Below are 18,329 nucleotides of genomic sequence, written 5' to 3' on the forward strand. Positions count from 1 at the left end.
TTTATAGAATGTAAAATTTTGGTTGATTTTTTTGTTTGTTTTAGTGTTTTGAAGTATTTCTCCAGTTTATACTACTGTTGATGAGAAGTCTGTTATCTTTATTACTGTGAATATAAAAAATCTTCGGCTACATTTAAAATTGTCTTTTTATTATTGTTTTGTTTTATCATTTTGGTTTTAATGGGCTTTGGGTTTTATTTTTATGCTTATTGTCTAGGTTTATTGAGGGTCTTAGGTCTGTGAGTTTATAGTTTTCATCACATTTGGAAAAGTTTCAGGCATTATTCCATTGACTAGTTGTTCTGGCCCACTCCTGCTTTTGGATTTGTGTCTTAATACCTTCATGTTGCTGCTGAAAGTTTTGAATACATGAATTGACTTAATGAAATTTGCTAATTCTAATCTCCATGTCATTTTCTGTTTATTCTCTTTTAGTGTATGATGTCTTTCTGCTCGCTTGCATTCCTGATATGATCTTTGTTGGATACTTGACAACTGTGTATTCTTATAAATTCTGAACTTTGTTATTGGATGCAGTTAAATCCTTGGAAAGTCTGATTCTTTCAGACTCACTTTTAGAAAGTGTTAGGTGGATTTGTTGCCATGCTCTGTTGAAGTTAGTTATTCTTCACTAGTGAAGCAAGACCTTCCTGGTGTGATACTCAATGCCGGGCAAATTACGTGCTTTTACATATAATCTCTGTAAACAGGAATCGTGGACAGATGTGAGTGCTATTAATTCTTTCTCTAGCCAAAGGGAGGGAGGAAATTCTTCTGCAAAGTTCCTTCCCCTGTCCTAGGGAGTTTCATCATATACTTTGAGACTCCTGTCCAGAATTTTCAGAAGTCTTTTCTTGAAGAGCCACTGTTTCCTCCCTGGTATATTGTCCCATAAACTCGAGCTTCCTTGGTCTCCCTGAATTTTGTCAACTTCACTGAGGGAGACCTGCACATGCTGCCTCCTCTCTACCATCTGCTTCAGAGCCTGAACGTTTTCTCATTACAGCCAAAGGCTCACTTGTTTTCTACTGCTGTATCTCAGAATTGTCCTTTTTTGCCTGTTGTCTTACATCTTGAAAACAGTTCCTTCTCTGGAAGAGAAGTCTGCTTCCAAAGGGCTTGACTGATGCATCAATCAGTTGGGATACAAACTCTCAACCTGCTTGGGTTTTTTTTTTAAGTATTTAAAATTATTTCCATGGTAAATTTCTTGGTCTAAGTAAATTTTATGTTATTTTTACAGCTTGCCTGTGAATATTAATTTGCTAGATGGTCCAGACTTGTTAGAAACAACCATTGATAATGTTTCTCGGCCTGCTGACACTGTGCAAGTATCCCAAGCCCCTGATGAAATTAACATAGCCACCAGACAAACTGAAGTAAAGGAACCTGAAATTGAATGTGGAAGTAAGTAAATCTTTTATATATATATATGTATATATATATACATATATATATACATACTTATGTATATATATATATATAATACTGGTTACACCCTTTAATTTTACTTCCCTTTGAAGTAAACTATTTTAAGTTCTTACATTAATATTTGGCTTTTTAAAATTTAATGTAAAATAATGATGGCTTTTTCCCTTTCTAGCTTATCAAGCTTAAATTCATGGTTAGTGAATGCAGTTGGAGTATTTAATAATATCACATAGCAGACGGTTAAGTATTTGTGTGATTTATATCATTAAATAGTAATGAGTTTTTATATTTTCTCTTGTTCTTTGTTTCGAGTACAAATTAAGAGAAAAAGTTTTATTAAAGATTTTTAGGGCAGAACAGATGACTGGTTAAAGAAACTTTGGTATGTCTGCACAATGGAATACTATGCAGCTGTTAGGAGAGATGAAGTCATGGAATTTGCTTATAAATGGATAGACATGGAGAGTATCATGCTAAGTGAAATGAGTCAGAAAGAGAGGGACAGACATAGAAGGACTGCACTCATTTGTGGAGTATAGAATAACATCACATGAGGCTGACACTCAGGGACAGTAGATACAAGGGCCAGGAGGATTGCCCCATAGCTGAAAGCCTGCTTCATGAGCGGAGGGGAGAAGGCAGATGGAATAGAGAAGGGATCACTAAGAAAATGATGGCTGGAGAAACCAGTCGGGATGGGAGATGTGTGCCAAAAGTAGATAATGGACCAAACATGATGACTTCTCAGTGTCTGTGTTGCAAACCATGATGCCCAAAAGTAGAGAGAGAGTATGGGGAATATTGTCTGCCATGGAGGCAGGGGGAGAGTGGGAAAGGGGGTTATACCGGGGATATTGGTGGTGGGGAATGTGCACTGGTGGAGGATGGGTGTTTGATCATTGTGTGATTATAACCCAAATATGAAAGTTTGTAACTATCTCACGGATATTCAATAAAATTAAAAAAAAAATCTAGGGCACAGGATTGATAAATGTTTGGACCCTCCTTGAGTGCTTAGAAAGTATTTTGTTATTAACATTTTTTTTATTGCTCAGACCCATAAAAATAGTCCATAAAGAATGCTTTTTCTGTTTTTTTTTAAGTTAAAAAGAAATATTTGCATTAAAATTTTTTTAAGTATTTATAATGTGGTTTGAGAGTAAAACATACTTTATTTAAAAAAATTTTATTTATTTATTTTGGGGGGGGGTTCTCAAGATACCCAAACAAACCCAACACTGCTCAGCAGCTTTTCTTTGCTTGATGCCCAAGGATCATGCCTGGAGGTGCTGGAGGGATGGGCAGCAGAGCCAGCCTCCCGACTGTGGGAGCTTCTCTCTCTAAACCAGGAACTGACTTGAGCAGAAGTTTCCAATTTCAGTGTAGTCATTTCAAAGCTTATTTATGTTGCTCTTGTCAGTTTTGGTTTCTGTGCTGAAAACAGGCACAATCTTTCAAAGACTCAGGAAATTGCTAGTGAATGTGTTGTTGCTCTAAAGAATGTAGAATAATGGTTTTAGGGGCTGGAGTGATAGGACAGTGGGTAGGGCACTTGCCTTGCACATGGCCAAGCCAGGTTTGATCCTCGCACCCTATACTGTCCTGTGAGCCCCACCAGAAGTCATCCCTGAGAGCAGGATGTAAGCTCTGAGCACCATAGGTATGGTCTAAAAACAAACAAACAAAAAATCAAAGGAATGCTGCTATAAAATGTAGTAATTTAGAAATAAGTGTTAATGGAAAAATTTGCAGTGCCTTTGGCTACTACCTAAAGGTTGAGGCATTGTTGATAATTGATATTACAAAATGTATTCTTTTGTTCCCCAAATAACCACAGTAATACATAGACAAATGTAATGTATCATGGTTATGTTTTAATTGATGTTTATTATTTAAGTTGTACTTGTGAATCTGAGGTCAGGTAAACAGATTAACTTGATTTATTATGTTGATAATTATAAATTAATTTATAATTAGATTTTTTAGAGTAATAATTACTAGTTTAAGAAAATATAATATTTAAATACTTTCTTTTTGATAAGTTATCTTTCTTAGTTTCCAGTTTTTGTATTCCTGCTCTGGACTTGCCCTTTAGTTAGAAATGGTTGTTCTTTGTCACTAGAAAAAATTGGAAACAATTTGTGTTGGGAGGTGGTAAAAAAGAATCCCTCATTCATTGTTATTGAAAGTGTTGTCTAGCTTAACCTCTAGGACAACAGTATGTAGAGTCCTCAAAAAAGTAAGAATAGAGATTCCCAGCAATTCTACTTCTTGGCATCTACCCAGAAAGCACACAAGTGTTCTAAAACACATATGCACACCTATATTCTCTGCAGTGCTTAGTAAGTAGCCAAGATGTGGAAACAATCCAAATGTCCCAGCAACAGGTGAATGAATAAAGAAGCTGTGTCATATATACACAATGGAATACTATGAAACTGTAAGAAAAGATGAGATCATACAGCTTGTTGCAACTTGGATGGAACAGGAAGGTATTACGTTAAGTGAAATATGTCACAGGGAGAAGGACAAATGCAGGATGATCTCATTCATCTGTGATATGTATAGAGACAAAACAGGAAAAAGGATCGTGAACAAAGACAAATCCTTGATCCTAGATGATAAAGTTTAGATTACTAAGCAGTGCAGAGAAGGCAGATAGGGGGATGAAGAAGTAGAGTAGAAGTATAGTAAGGACAGTACTATAGAGTATTGGACAATTTGGTGGTGGTAGGGTATAGTAATTTTGTGTATCAACACTATAAACGTTAAAACTATTATAACAGTGTCACTTAAGCTATAATCTGGATTGAGTTTAATGCATCACTTCTCAGTTGAGGACTTTGTTTTGTAACTGTAGATGGTACATAATGAAAATGAAATGTTTGTTATGTATCATACCTTATGGTTCTAGTAGATTCTGTGTTGAATCAGTTAATGAGCAAACATGTATCCTGTATCACTTTGCCCACATAAGTATAGTTTAGGTCAGTTATACTGAGGTGAGGTCCACGGAATGAAAATAGCAGAGGCAGAGAACTGAGGTTTGGAAGGAGGTACCTGAGTTGTGGTAGTGGAAGAAAAGATGATGTCATAGGTATTTTTGCCCTTCCTTAGAATCTTTTGACTGAGAAACCTTCTTAACCTCACAGTTGCTTTTTAGCAGGGCCTTATTCCTCTGCAACTTTCAAATTAAGTTAATGAAATTTTATATGATTTTAGAAAGTGAAATTTTATATAATTTTAGAAAGAAAATATATTTATTCTGTTGTCCCTTGGATTATCAACTTTAACTGACTAGGTAATTGGTCAGGTAATTGGTGCATTTTTTTTTTTTTAAGTGTAGAGACCAGGAGATGGATAGTTTGTTAGCCAGGGCACATTTCTAACATACAATGACCAGGGTTTGATTTCCCAGTACCACATGAGTTCCTCAAACATGTCCCGGTGTATCTCTGGAGGCCCTCAGAGCCACAGGATGGCCTAGGTACCCCCAGTACCAAGGATGTGAGCAGCACAGCGTTCCCTGGGCCTTTGTGTTGAACCCTTAGCCTGGTTGGCTAAGGATTGCTGGTTGTGGCCCCGGATCTCCTGACCATCACTTGTCTGGTTTCCCCTGACCAGAATAATTATATTTATACCCCATATTACTAAGACAACCTGGCTAGCTGGAGAGCTATTTTATCGTTTTATTGATTTCTCTTCACAGCATTAAAAGATGCCTCAGAGAAGCTCAAACATCTTGAGATGGAAAATAATTCTTTGCAGTCACCTCGAGCCAACCTTGATATTAACATCAATAACAAGGTATTTTGATTCCCTTTTTGTGTGTCTGTCCCCATCTCTGGAGCTCCCCAAATCCTTTCCAAAGATTTTCTCTGCATATTTTTAAAATTTAAGGTATGGTGGTTACAGTGCTGTTCATGGTAGGGTTTCATGCATAAAACAGGTCTGCTTCCCTCCACTGTTGTTCCACTGTCCCATCCCCCAACCCCTGCCCTCATCTGTTCCTCAACATGCCCACTCCTACCCCAATTCTGTGGCAAGCTTGTAACTAAAGATCGGCTTTCATATTCTCTTCCTCTGGACATTTGTTATTCTTTTCTATGTTTCTTTTTATCTCACATATGAGAGAGATCATTCAGCGTCTGTCCCTCTCCCTCTGACTAACTTCACTCAGCATGAAGCTTTCTGATCCATCCACCTAGCAGCAAATAGCATGATTTCATCTTTTCTAACAGTCGAGTAGGATTTCACTGTGTATGTTATACCACGGTTTCTTTATTCATAATTTGTTCATGGACATTTGGATGATGACCACCCCAGGCCTGTGAGTTCACTGGCATTAAGTGTGTGCTCCTGGGGGTGTAAGATGTAGGGAACTACTTTGCAGCTCTGTCAGAAGTCTCACAGTTACCAAAAGTCCAAGAGGCAATCAACAGGGAAAGAATGAAAGTGGCACCTCTCACCTGGCTGAGCAAAGTTCCTTGACACCTATATTTCCACTGGGCAGGGGATAGAATCTGTGATTTGGAGGATTTCACTTTACTTTTGCTGGGAAAGCTGTTTGTGAGGAACATTGAAAACTTCTAAAAAAGAGAATTTGTGGATGTTTGGGTAGTGAGGATGAAACAATATGAGTGATATAGTCATCTCATGATAATTTTAAAATACATAGTCAAAAGTGTTAAGGCTTCTAAATTTCTTTTCTTTTGACTCAGCCTACCCTTTTTCTAATTATATTTTGTGGGACTTGATTGACTTGGGGGAGGAGAGAGCAGGTTCGAGGTGGATGTAGAACTGGTGGCATCTTGTACATACTCATAAAGCCACTGAGCTACAACCTTGGCCTGTGATTTTTTTTTTTTTAATTGAATCACCATGTGGAAAGTTACAAAGTTCTCAGGCTTATGTCTCAGTTATGTAATGCTCAAACACCCGTCGCTTCACCAGTGCCCATATTCCACCACCAAAAACCCCAGTATACCTCCCACCCCCACCCTCCCACCCCCGCCGGCGTAGCTGATAAATTTCACTTCACTTTCTCTTTACCTTGATTACATTCCATATTTCAACACAAACTCACTATTATTGGAGTTTCCCCCAAAAAACAGCCCTGCTAACAAGGAAGCATTTGATAATTAGTTTTCCATTGCTGAGAATGAAGAGATAAGAAGTTGCTTGGCCGCGATAGCAGCCGTATGGTTTGGGAGTTCTGTATTTTAGTATTTTAGTAACTAAGTCCAGGGAAATTTATGTTAGAAATTTCATCATTTCCCTTCCTGGGGCAGCATGGGGCTATTGCTTAGTTCACAATCTAGAGACATTTCTGCGAGCAGTTGCTGGTACCAAAAGTAGTCTAGCTGGCCTCCAGATCGTGGTTGATCAGCATCAGAGTGACTGCACAAACGTGTGGCCACCCGGGTTGCATCTCGGCAGAGAGCGCGCTGGTATCTCCCCCATCCCGAGGTCCAGAAGTTTAAAAACCATTTAAATGATGAATAAATAAGATGAAATTGAAATGTGAATTATGACTTTCCAACAGCCATGTTGTATTAACTGAAAGTTTTACAAAAGAGAAGTTCAAACACAGAATTATTGTATTTAATTCTGGATATCACTCTTTGAAAATGACTTAGGAAAGCTAAAGCAGAGAGGAGAGGAAGTGCTTGATAAAAGTGCTTGAAACTAAGTTACAGTTAATGATGATTAATTTCTGGAGATAATACTTTTGATATGTGAAGAGGTACTATAAAAGAAAAAATATGTAACTAATAGCTTTATGATTACTGATTCAATTGAGATATAGATTTCCCTTTGATTTAGGAAAGCTTTTCACAGTGGAAAAGCTTTGACTCGAAGGGGCTGCCTAAGGAAACCAGTTTCTTAGCTTAGAAAGTTTGATAGACAAATACTAAATCAATACATTTTGGAATAGTCTTGTAGTTGGATGAGCAGACCGTGCCTGTCTGTGCTAAGAGATCATGATTCTGGGGCTGTAGTGATAGCACAGCGGGTAGCGCTTTTGCTTGCACGCGGCCGACCAGGGTTTGATTCCCAGCATCCCATATGGTCCCCCGAGCACCGCCAGGAGTAATTCCTGAGTGCATGAACCAGGAGTAACCCCTGAGCATTACCGGGTGTGATGCAAAAAAGTAAAAAAAAAAGATATCATGATTCTAAATGTCAATTTTTGTTTGTTTGTTTTTCTTGGTGCTGCCATCTTTTTCACTGTTTCTTTGCTTGAGGTCTTTTTCTCTTCTTTGGAATTCTTTAGGATTTGCTTTGTGTCAAGATCTGTAGATTTTTCAATTTCATTCTCATTTTCTGAGACAATTATAGGAGCTTTATTATCTTCAGATTTCATTTCTGGAATCATTTTTTCTCTTGAAAGATCAAAAATATCAACTGCATTCATTAATGAGGATGGAATACAGTTCTGTCAATAATGGCCTTTAGTAACTAATTTTATGGGGGGAAAGGATTAAAAGTAGCCCCCCAAAATGTATGTGTTTTACTGATGAGAAATGGGCAGATTATTTCAGTAAGGATTCACGTAGTACATATTTTAGTTGTCTTGAACTATAAAGCCTCACAAATCTGCCATTGTAGCAGGAAGGTATAACGTGGGAATGAGCACAAACCTTTATTACAGAGTAGATTGTGGGCTAGATTTGGCCTGAAGATTTTCAACCCAAATAAAATAAGGCAAGCTCAGATTACCAGAAATTTAGTAGAAACTTAGTTTATTTGGTGAAACCAAAGGAACTGCAGTTCAGAAAATCCTGTAGCAAACTACATGATTGTTCTGATTGTATTTATAGGCAAGGAGTAAAAAGAGTGAAGTTTTTGTTGAGTCAGAGCAGTGAGATCTTTGATTTTGAAGGTGGATAGAGATTTCTTGATGATCTGCTGATCAGGGATTCATTATGGTAGTTGCCAGTCAGACATTTATGGATTATCAGTCTCACAGTTCTTTTTGGTTTTGTTTTTGGGATACACGTGGTGGTGCTCAGGGCTTACTCCTACCTTGCGCTCAGGGATCACTCCTGGCGGAGACATATGAGCCAGGTCAGCCAAATGCAAGGCAAACACCCTACCTGCTGCACTATCTCTCCAGACCAGTCTCTCAATTCTTAAGGTGAAGGTACAAATCAGTCTTTTCATTTTTATTTATCTTGTATTTGTTGCCCTCCCAGTGTACTCCTGGTGATTCTTGGCAAGTTGAGCTGGTGGTTCAGTGCAAGGTCCCCAGGATATGGTGCTTTGTGGGGCTTGTGAGGCAGAGGATCACCCGGGCTACCCAAGTGGCGCCAGGAATACAACTGGGGTTGGCCACATGCATGTGTCTTAACACCTATACTATCTCTCTGGCTGTTTATTTTTTAACTCCCAATCTTCTTAGGGTGCTGATATGAGAATATCCGTTTCATACTCCCGTTCTATTTTAGACTAAAATCCTTTCACACTTCTCCCTCTTGGCAGATCACTTGCAGAAAGCATCATAAGTATAACCATTTTGTTTGACATGGTTTCCTTCTATTGTTTCTTTTCTCCTTCCTGCGTTCCTTCACCCTTTCTTCCCATCCTCCCTCCCTTCTTTGTTCTTAATGAGGATGTTGCACTCGTCTCCTATTGCTGAGGAGGATCTCCTCAGGTGTCTTGTCATGAGAGAAATGGCAAGAGGGAGATTTTATTAGCCCCATAGAACAGATGAACAGATGAGAAACTTACAAATCTCAGTCATGCTGCTCTAGGGTGCTTAGCTCAGTTTCCACGATCACTTAAGTTTTAGTATAAGCATAGAAACCATTTTCTTTTTTTCTTTTTTCTTTTTGGGTCACACCCAGCGATGCACAGGGGTTACTCCTGGCTCATGCACTCAGGAATTATTCCTGGCAGTGCTTGGGGGACCATATGGGATGCTGGGAATCGAACCCAGGTTGGTCACATGCAAGGCAAGCACCCTACCTGCTGAGCTATCGCTCCAGCCCCCAGAAACCATTTTCTGCTAAGACAGTGTACTAAGGAGACTGTCACTGTCACTGTCATCCCGTTGCTCATCGATTTGTTCGAGCGGGCACCAGTAACGTCTTCTCATTGAGAGACTTATTGTTACTGTTTTTGGCATATCCAGTACTCATGGGTAGCTTGCTGGGCTCTCTGAGAGGGGCGGAGGAATCGAACTTGAGTTGACCACGTGAAAGGCGAACACCCAACCGCTGTGCTATCGCTCCAGCCCAATAAGGAGACTTTTTTAAAATTTATTTATTAATTTTTTTTTTTTAGTGAATCACTGTGAGGTACAGTTACAGACTTACAATCTTTTGTGCTTACATTTCAGTCATACAGTGATCAAGTACCCATCCCGCCATCAGTGCCCATTGTGTAAACACAAAAAAAAAGAAAGGGAGAGGGGGCACCACACTGGGCACAGGGCAGTGGCGCTGTATTTCTCCCGCCGCCCGAGTTCAGTCATCTCCAGCCGCTTCCCCCACCCCAGGGAGGTTGATGGCGATGATGAGGCAGGCAAAGGAAGGAACAGAGAGCCAGGCTGGTTGGTCTCAGTTGCAGTTTATTCCATTCCCATCTCCATTCTCCTCTGATTCTCCTCCTGCTTCTTCCTCCCCCATGCTACTTCATTCTCCTTCTGACTCTGGATCTGGATCTCGATCTAGCTTCTCCAGATCTGGCACTGGGACTGGCCCCGGCCCCAGCCCACTCTTACAGCCTAATTAAATCCCCAAGTATGAGGGGTTGGGGCTTACACATAGGTGTGGTCACAATCAATAGGGGTAAAGTTCTTTCCCTCAGGGGATGCTTCTTCTAGGACAGATTCTCTTTCAGCAGGACACCCACCCAAGATCGGAATCCCATGGGTGTGTTTCTCCTCTCTTTGTCCAACTAACATATAAGCATTCATAATATTAATCATTTTGTATGGACTTAGCAAGAGATGTATTAAGCTTATAGAATTGCTCTCCTGGGGTCATCTCGATCTCAGACTACAGTGCTCAGGCCAGATTAGTCTTTCCTATCCCTAGCAGGGTCCTAGTCTCGTCATTGCTTTTGGATCATGACATGATATGTCCATGGCCAAGCTCTTAACATACAGTTAAGCATTAGGCACTTTAGGCACTTTGGCCAGGCCCATCTCGATGCCAGGTAGCACATAACTCACCGCTTGCCCTGGGTCCATCCCATCCTTCGTCGGGACCCTGCTTTTGGGGGTGCTAGGAAGCAAAGGCAGCTTAGGCTTAAGTCGAGAAAGCAGATGCCCAGGAGTGAATAATATTCGGAGCCAGTTAAATCCCATGTTCCCAAAGAATATTAACAACTGTCTTTCTTTGTCCATACAAAAAGGACATTGTTTTAAAGTAAACTATTCAAAAGACACGAGGAGAGGAGCAAGGCAATATATTTTTTTTTTTTTTTTTTTTTTTGCTTTTTGGGTCACACCTGGCAACGCACAGGGGTTACTCCTGGCTCTGCACTCAGGAATTACCCCTGGCTGTGCTCAGGGGACCATATGGGATACTGGGATTTGAACCCGGGTCAGCCGCGTGCAAGGCAAACGCCCTACCCGCTGTGCTATCTCTCCAGCCCCAGCAAGGCAATATTTTAACTTACAATACAAGTTCACTGTCCTAGCAAGGTCTGACCTTACAAATTAACAGAGTCTGATTAGGGGGAAAGCTGATTAACTGGTTGGGGAAGAGAGCGTAGAGAAGTGGTTACAGATAGACAAAGGAATGCGAGTGACTCGGGAGCACTTTGATGGGTGTGACCCGATATACCTAAGCTCCTTGTGGCAAGGGGAACAGGACATACTAGTGTTGTCTTAAAATGTTTAGAGATTATTACCAGATATGCCTACACTCTTTGTGGCAAGGGAGAAAGGACAAACCAATGATATCCTACACCCATTCTCTACCACCAATGGTCCCAGCATCCCTCACACCACTACCCCATCACCACCACCGCCCCCTCCCCCCTGCCTCTGTGACAGGCACATTCCCTTTTACTCTCTCTCCCTTTGGATGTTGTTGTTTGCAGTACAGGCATTAAATGGCCATCATGTTTGGTCTATAATCTACCTACAGCATGCATCTCCCATCCCAAGCGGGCTCTCCAAGCATCCTTTACTTGGTGGTCCCTTCTTTATCTGAGTTACCTTTTCCCCTAGCATGTGATGCTAGCTTCCAAGCCATGGAGCATCCTACTGGTCCTTATCTCTACTATCCCTGGGTGTTAGGGAGACTGTTTTTTTATAAACAAAATAATCTCTTTTAAATATATATGTATATGTATATATAATATATATATCCAGAAGAGAGATTGCTGTATCATATGCTATGAAATAACCATAGTTGAAAAACACGGAGATTTATTTGAGCAAATATGAACCATTTTGAAGGGTAGGATATGAAAGGCTTGAATCTAGCCAAAAATTTTATGTTCATTAGAATCATGGGGAAACTTGGTTCAAATTTTGGAGACTTATCCAGAGGCAGATGTATGGAGATAAAACTGAGAAATGCCAAATTAATAGTTTTGTCCAAATGAATAGTTTTGTTCAAAATTAAAAAACGCTACAGAATATATCCTAGACCTGGCAGCTAGCCCATTTTGTACAAAACTGTGTCAGAAATGAGAAAAAAAAATTAGGTTGAGTTATTAATTATTACAGTTATAATAATAGTTGTGACTATTGCCTATTTTCATTTTAAGTAAAATATCAGTTGTGTTGAAGATTATTTAAATTTATTTCTTAATCTGATTCCTCCCTTTTATTTTTACAATATTTAATTTATATTGTAATTATTATTTTCATTGACCAGACTTATGCTTATTCTATTGTTTTCTGTGGCTGAAATTTATATTTTTATGGTTGTATAATGCAGTCCCCATTCTTTTAACTAGTGAGAGCTACAGACTACTATGGATAAACCTGCATAAGGGCCTAATCTAAAATCCACCTGAATTCTAGCAGACTGCACTAATTCTTCCTGAATGTAGTTCTTAAGTCAGGCATTTGTCCCAAGTGATATTGTCAGTTACTCAGTTGTTTAAGGGTATGAAATTGAGTTAGATGGTTTCTACTAATATATAATTAACATTTGTAATTATTGGACCTCAGTTAGAAACTATTGTTAAGAGTTGACTATTCCTGGACCAGATTACTTAAATCTTCATTCCTTGGTTGTCTAAATATGAACTTCATCAGTCCTGTTCTTATTTCCATGTAGTTATAATCTTATTAGAATAATATAGAGTGTGTTTTTAATATCTAGGAGGAAGTGGTGAAATTGACTGAGAAATGTCTTAATAATGCTATCGAGAGCCCAGGATTGAATGCCAGGAGAATGCCTCCAGACTTGAAGAGTAACATTTTAAAGGCTCAGGTAGAAGCAGTACATAAGGTAAGATGTCTTTAATAGAAAGGGCCCTGGTGAAGTAAAGAGAGCATGAGATCTAAGAAGTCCTGAAGATCAAATAAAATGTGTGTTAAACAAGAAGGAGCTACTGAGTGATTAGACATACAGTAGTATTGAGATATATGCACAAGGTAGCAAAATGCCTTCTCAAATCTTATGTTTTAATTAAGATAAAGAGGGGGGAAGTCATGGGACAAAAAAGTAAGACTAAGAACACTCTGGGACACAGAAGCTTTAAAAAAAAAAGTAAAATTTCTTTAAAAGTCTCTATCCTTTACTACTTTATAGCCAGAGAAATCTAATGATATTTTAGGCCTTAGAAAAGTAAATGGCGGGGCTAGAGCAGTAGCACAGTGGATAGGGGCATTTGCCTTGCACGCGGCCAACCTGGGTTTAATTCCCAGCATCTCATATGGCCCCCTGAGCACTGCCAGGAGTAATTTCTGAGTGCATGAGCCAGGAATAACCCCTGTGTATCGCCGGATGTGACCCAAAAAAGCAAAAAAGAAAGAAAGGAAGAGAGGAAGGAGGGAAGGAAGGAGTGAGGGAGGAAGGGAGGATATGAGGGAAGGAAGGGAGGGAGGGAGGGAGGGAGGGAGGGAGGGAGGGAAGGAAGGAAGGAAGGAAGGAAGGAAGGAAGGAAGGAAGGAAGGAAGGAAGGAAGGAAGGAAGGAAGGAAGGAAGGAAGGAAGGAAGGAAGGAAAAGAAAAGAGAGACAAAGGGATTTGCAGGGAACAGCAAAGATATGTGTTCAAATAATGTCAGAGCACACATCTATCCCCAGTTTGGTAAAAGGGAATATAATCACAAAATGAAGAGTTGACTTTGATGTTGAAAAGGATCCAGTGGAGAAGAATCAGTCCTCACGAAGGTTCTAGCATTCATATTTTCAAAGTATGTTTTCCCTTGGCTTTCCCTAACGTTCACACTTACACTCCTAACGCAGGGAATCTTTTTTCACCAAGTCTATTGTCAGATAAGATTTAAAAATATGCCTTTACTGTACTTTAAAAATGTGTGTTTTTTAGGACAATGATGCCTAAATAAATTTGAGGGAGAAATGATCTTTTTTGAATTAGAAAGTTTCTTAGACTTTCTTCTAAAAATATCTCTTGTGCTTGGGTTGGGCGAGGGGGAGGGATACTGCACAATTAAGCAGTTTTACTATAGTTCAATTTTTTAGGAAGTTAAAATTGTTCTGGTATTAAATCATTTTGCATTCTGTTATCTGTTGGTTAACATGCCTTGTTGTCTTAAATAATTGAAAGTTGAGTTGGAGAATACAGGGGTTAAGGCTCATGCCTAGTATACAGCGAAAACTGGCTTGATCCCAGATACTGTTTAAACACCTTCCTATCCCCCGACTTAAACACTATAGGTATAGTCCTAAATTCCCCTCAAAATAATAATTAACAGATATCTAGTAAAGCATGTGATTTTTGTTTGGTTTGGTTTTTGGTTTGGGAACACACCCAGCTATGCTCAGAGTTTACTCCTGGCTTTGTGCTCAGGGATTGTGCCTGCCTTGTGCTCAGGGGACCATATGGGATGACAGGGATCAAACCCAGGTCAGCTAATGCCCTACCCACTGTACTATCACTCCAGCAGCAGAATGTGAACTTTTATAATAATATATTGAAGTGAAAGTTTGGGTAGTTAATTTGGGTGTGGGTTAGGATTTTACTCAGGTGCCATTGGTAAAATATTATTGCTCTTTTGGGGACTCAAGCAAACTGATAATTCTATTTTTAATAAAAAAAATATAAAATTCTTGTTGCATTAGTTTCCTTGACAAAGATTTAATGACTTTTTATGGTTGCATTTTCTTAGGTTACAAGAGAAGACAGCTTATTAAGTCATAAAAATGCCAGTGTTTCAGATGCTTCCACAAACAGGTACAGTTCTGGATAGAATGAATTAGATTATAATTTTTCTCTTATTTTAGTTTGAAGTCTTTAGTCCTCTTCCCTAATCTTTCAGTACATATTGTTATTTCTAATAAATACCTATATTTATTTCTAAATTTAATTTACATGTCTGCGTAAGTTTTAAGGGTTGAGTTTCATGCCTCTTCAAACATATATAATGCCACAACTACCCCCAAAGAACTTCCTCCCATTTATCCCCACTCCAGCATCTGATAGTCTCAGTTCTGTGATCTGAGTCCATGGGTTTGTTTTTCATTTGTTTTTTTTTTTTTCCCTATTCTCTTACTTTCTTTCCTGGTATCCCACATATGAGTGACATAGCTTGTATTTGTCCTTTTTTTCCTTCTGACTTTCTTAGCATGAATGACTACTAATTTCATCCATGTTGTTACAAAAGATAAGATGTCTTCTTTTCTTATGGCTAAATGGAATTTTGTGTTGTATATGCACAACATTGTTTTTTTCTTTTTGGGTCATACCCGGTGATGCACAGGGGTTACTCCTGGTGTTGGACTCAGGAATTACTCCTGGCGATGCTCAGACGACCATATGGGACGCTGGGAATTAATGTACCCGGGTTGGTTGCGTGCAAGGCAAACTCCCAACCTGCTGTACTATTGCTCTAGCCCCCTATGCACCACATTTTTAAAAATCCACTCATCCAGTGTCATTTTAGATGCTTGGGTTATTTTCAGATCTTGGCTATAAATAAGCATTGCAATGAACGTAGATGTTGTGTGTGTGTGTGTGTGTGTGTGTGTGTGTGTGTTCTTGGGATAGATATCTAGGAGTGGAGTTCCTGCGTCCATGTCATGGATCTATTTTGAATATTTTGAGAAATCTTCATTTTCTCTTTTCCATGGAGAATAAACCAATTTACATATCTACCGACGGTATATGAGGGTTCCTTTTTCTCCACACTCTCACCAACACTTCATGTTTCTGGCCTTTGTGATACACACCATTCTCACTGATATGGAATGATCTCTCATTGTTTTAATTTGCATTTTCCTGATAACAAGTGATAATAAGCCTATTTTCCATACTGGTTAACCATGTATATGTCTTCTTTGGTGAAGTTTCTGCTTAGTAATTCTAGCCACTTTTTGATGGGATTATTTGAATTCTTGTTGAACTGTGAAATCCTTATGTATTTTGGCTAATGACACTGTTTTATGCATAGCCTGCAAATATTTTCTCCTATTCAATAGGATGTCTTTTTATTGTAATAGTGATTTCTTTTGCTATGGCACAGCAAAAATTGGCAGTTGCTCATTTCATATTTGTGTACCAAATATCAAGCTTCATCACATTTTGCTACAGTAAATTTGGAACATTTTTAAAGAGCTCTTTTTGTTTTTTTAAGTTCAGGTTTTCATACCATACAATTAACATCTAAATAAATAACAGTTCTGGGGCTGGAGTAGTAGCAGGTAAAGCCTTGCACACAGCTGAACCAATTCAATCTCCAACACCCCATAGGTTCCCCCATTTCTCATCAGTAGTGAGCCCTGAACTAAGAGCAAAAAATAGCTCTGAGCACCCTCAAAAACAGGCCAAACACCAAAAATTAATGACTAACTAAAATCTATAAGTTCATGGGGTTATGGAGATCATTGAAACCCCATGTTTGAGTCTGACAACAGGCGGAGGGTGACTGGAACTGACCCGGCAACCCCCTAGCATGGCTTTGGAGACCCCAAAATAAATACATAACTAAATGTATTTATTAATTTCATATAATTCAGGGCCTTTTTGGTAGACTGACAAATTTGCATAATCATTACTACTGTCTAATTTCATAATCCTGTTATCACCAATAAAACAAAGTTCCTGCCCAATTGCAGTCTCTTCATATTCCTCTTTGTCTCCACAGCATCTACCACCCACTCATCTGTTTTCTTCCTCATTTGAATTTCCTGCTCTGCACAGCCTATGTGAATGGAATCATATAAGTGGCTCTTGGTGTTTGGCTTCTTTATTTAACAAAATATTTTCAGGTTTCATCTACATTGTAGCATGCGTTGATACTTTTTAAAAAAATATTTACTGAATCATTCTGTATGATTTGTCAGAATATTTATTTATTTATTTATTTATTTGTTGTTTTTGGGTCACACCCAGAGATGCACAGGGGTCACTCCTGGCTCTGCACTCAGGAACTACCCCTGCGGTGCTCAGGGGACCATATGGGATGCTAAGAATCGAACCTGGGTCGGCCGCGTGCAAGGCAAACGCCCTACCTGCTGTGCTATCGCTCCAGCCCCGCATTGATACTTTTTAAGGCTGAATAATTTTCCATTGTATAGATAATGTCATTTATTTTTAAATGAACATTTTGTACTATCAAGTATAAAACTGCTTAGAACATTCTCATGCAAGAATTTCTAGAGACATTCTTGTTTTTCTAACATATTTCCAGGAAGGGGTATTGCTAAATTTCATAGTTTAACTCGGTCACTCTCAGTTTGGCTCTTTGAAGGATTTCTAGCTGTCTCCAAAACAGCTGCCATAATCTGTTCCCACCAGGAATGTGTGAGGGGTCCAATTTTGCCATGTCCTTGTTAGCACTGCTTAATCTCTGTTTTTCAAATTTCACTCATCCTAATGAGTGCTATCTTATTATGGCTTTGATTTTTATTTACCTGAGTAGGTTTAATAATGTTAAATATGGGACTGGAGCGTTAGCACAGCAGGTAGGGCATTTGCCTTGCACGCAGCCAACCCGGGTTTGATTCCTCCGTCCCTCTCGGAGAGCCTGGCAAGCTACCGAGAGTATCCCGCCTGCACGGCAGAGCCTGGCAAGCTACCTGTGGCATATTCAATATGCCAAAAGCAGTAACAACAAGTCTCACAATGGAGATGTTACTGGTGCCCACTCAAGCAAATCCATGAACAACGGGACGACAGTGCTACAGTGCTACTAATTACCCTTAAAATTTTTATATTTTCATTATGTATATCTAAATACCGATTGTTTTTATTATTTTAATATTCAGCATAATCTTTTACTATGAAGATCTGTGTCTTCAGGTCTGGAAAATAATGTACCATTTTTCTGAATATTGAGTATCCTTTAATTAGAACATCTTGATCATTTGTCTTTCTTATAATTGGTCCTTTTTCTTCTCAGATATTTGACTATTTGCCTCCATGTTATGGATGCAGCCATCCATCCTAGTTTCCATGTCACTAACTTTTGTATCTGTCATTTCCGATCTAGGATTTATCTCTCATTTTTTCTGTTTCCTTGCATGGTTAGATAGGAACTGGTCATGTTGTGTGCAAACGTTTCAGTGATAACGGAGAGGACTGGAATTTCCTGCTGGCAGTTCTATCGTAGTGGATGGTGGTGTGTGGCTGTAGTTTCCCTCCTCTCCTCTGTGGTATTGAAGCATCTCTAAGACTGCTTCTATTTTTGCTCTTGTTATCTGGGCTTGGCCGCCCAGACTGCAGGCTGTCAGGAAGCAGAGGTTCTGGCTTCTTCTCACCTGGCTAGTCCCGTTATATTAGCTGAAACACTTTACATGTC

The 18,329-nt window shown here is 39.2% G+C and overlaps 1 protein-coding gene across 2 annotated transcripts in view; it reads left to right on the forward strand.

The window, feature by feature from the left end:
* Positions 1 to 18,329, forward strand: part of EPB41L5 (erythrocyte membrane protein band 4.1 like 5) — a 118,430-nt gene that overhangs the window by 86,193 nt on the left and 13,908 nt on the right. For both annotated transcript variants that reach the window (XM_055121671.1, XM_055121672.1), the window contains 4 exons: positions 1,244 to 1,407; positions 5,141 to 5,238; positions 12,726 to 12,854; positions 14,700 to 14,764. In XM_055121671.1, the coding sequence (XP_054977646.1) occupies positions 1,244 to 1,407; positions 5,141 to 5,238; positions 12,726 to 12,854; positions 14,700 to 14,764 (456 nt within the window). The remainder of the gene's footprint in view (positions 1 to 1,243; positions 1,408 to 5,140; positions 5,239 to 12,725; positions 12,855 to 14,699; positions 14,765 to 18,329) is intronic.

Source organism: Sorex araneus, chromosome X, assembly GCF_027595985.1.
Source record: "Sorex araneus isolate mSorAra2 chromosome X, mSorAra2.pri, whole genome shotgun sequence".
Classification (NCBI taxonomy): Eukaryota; Metazoa; Chordata; class Mammalia; order Eulipotyphla; family Soricidae; genus Sorex; species Sorex araneus.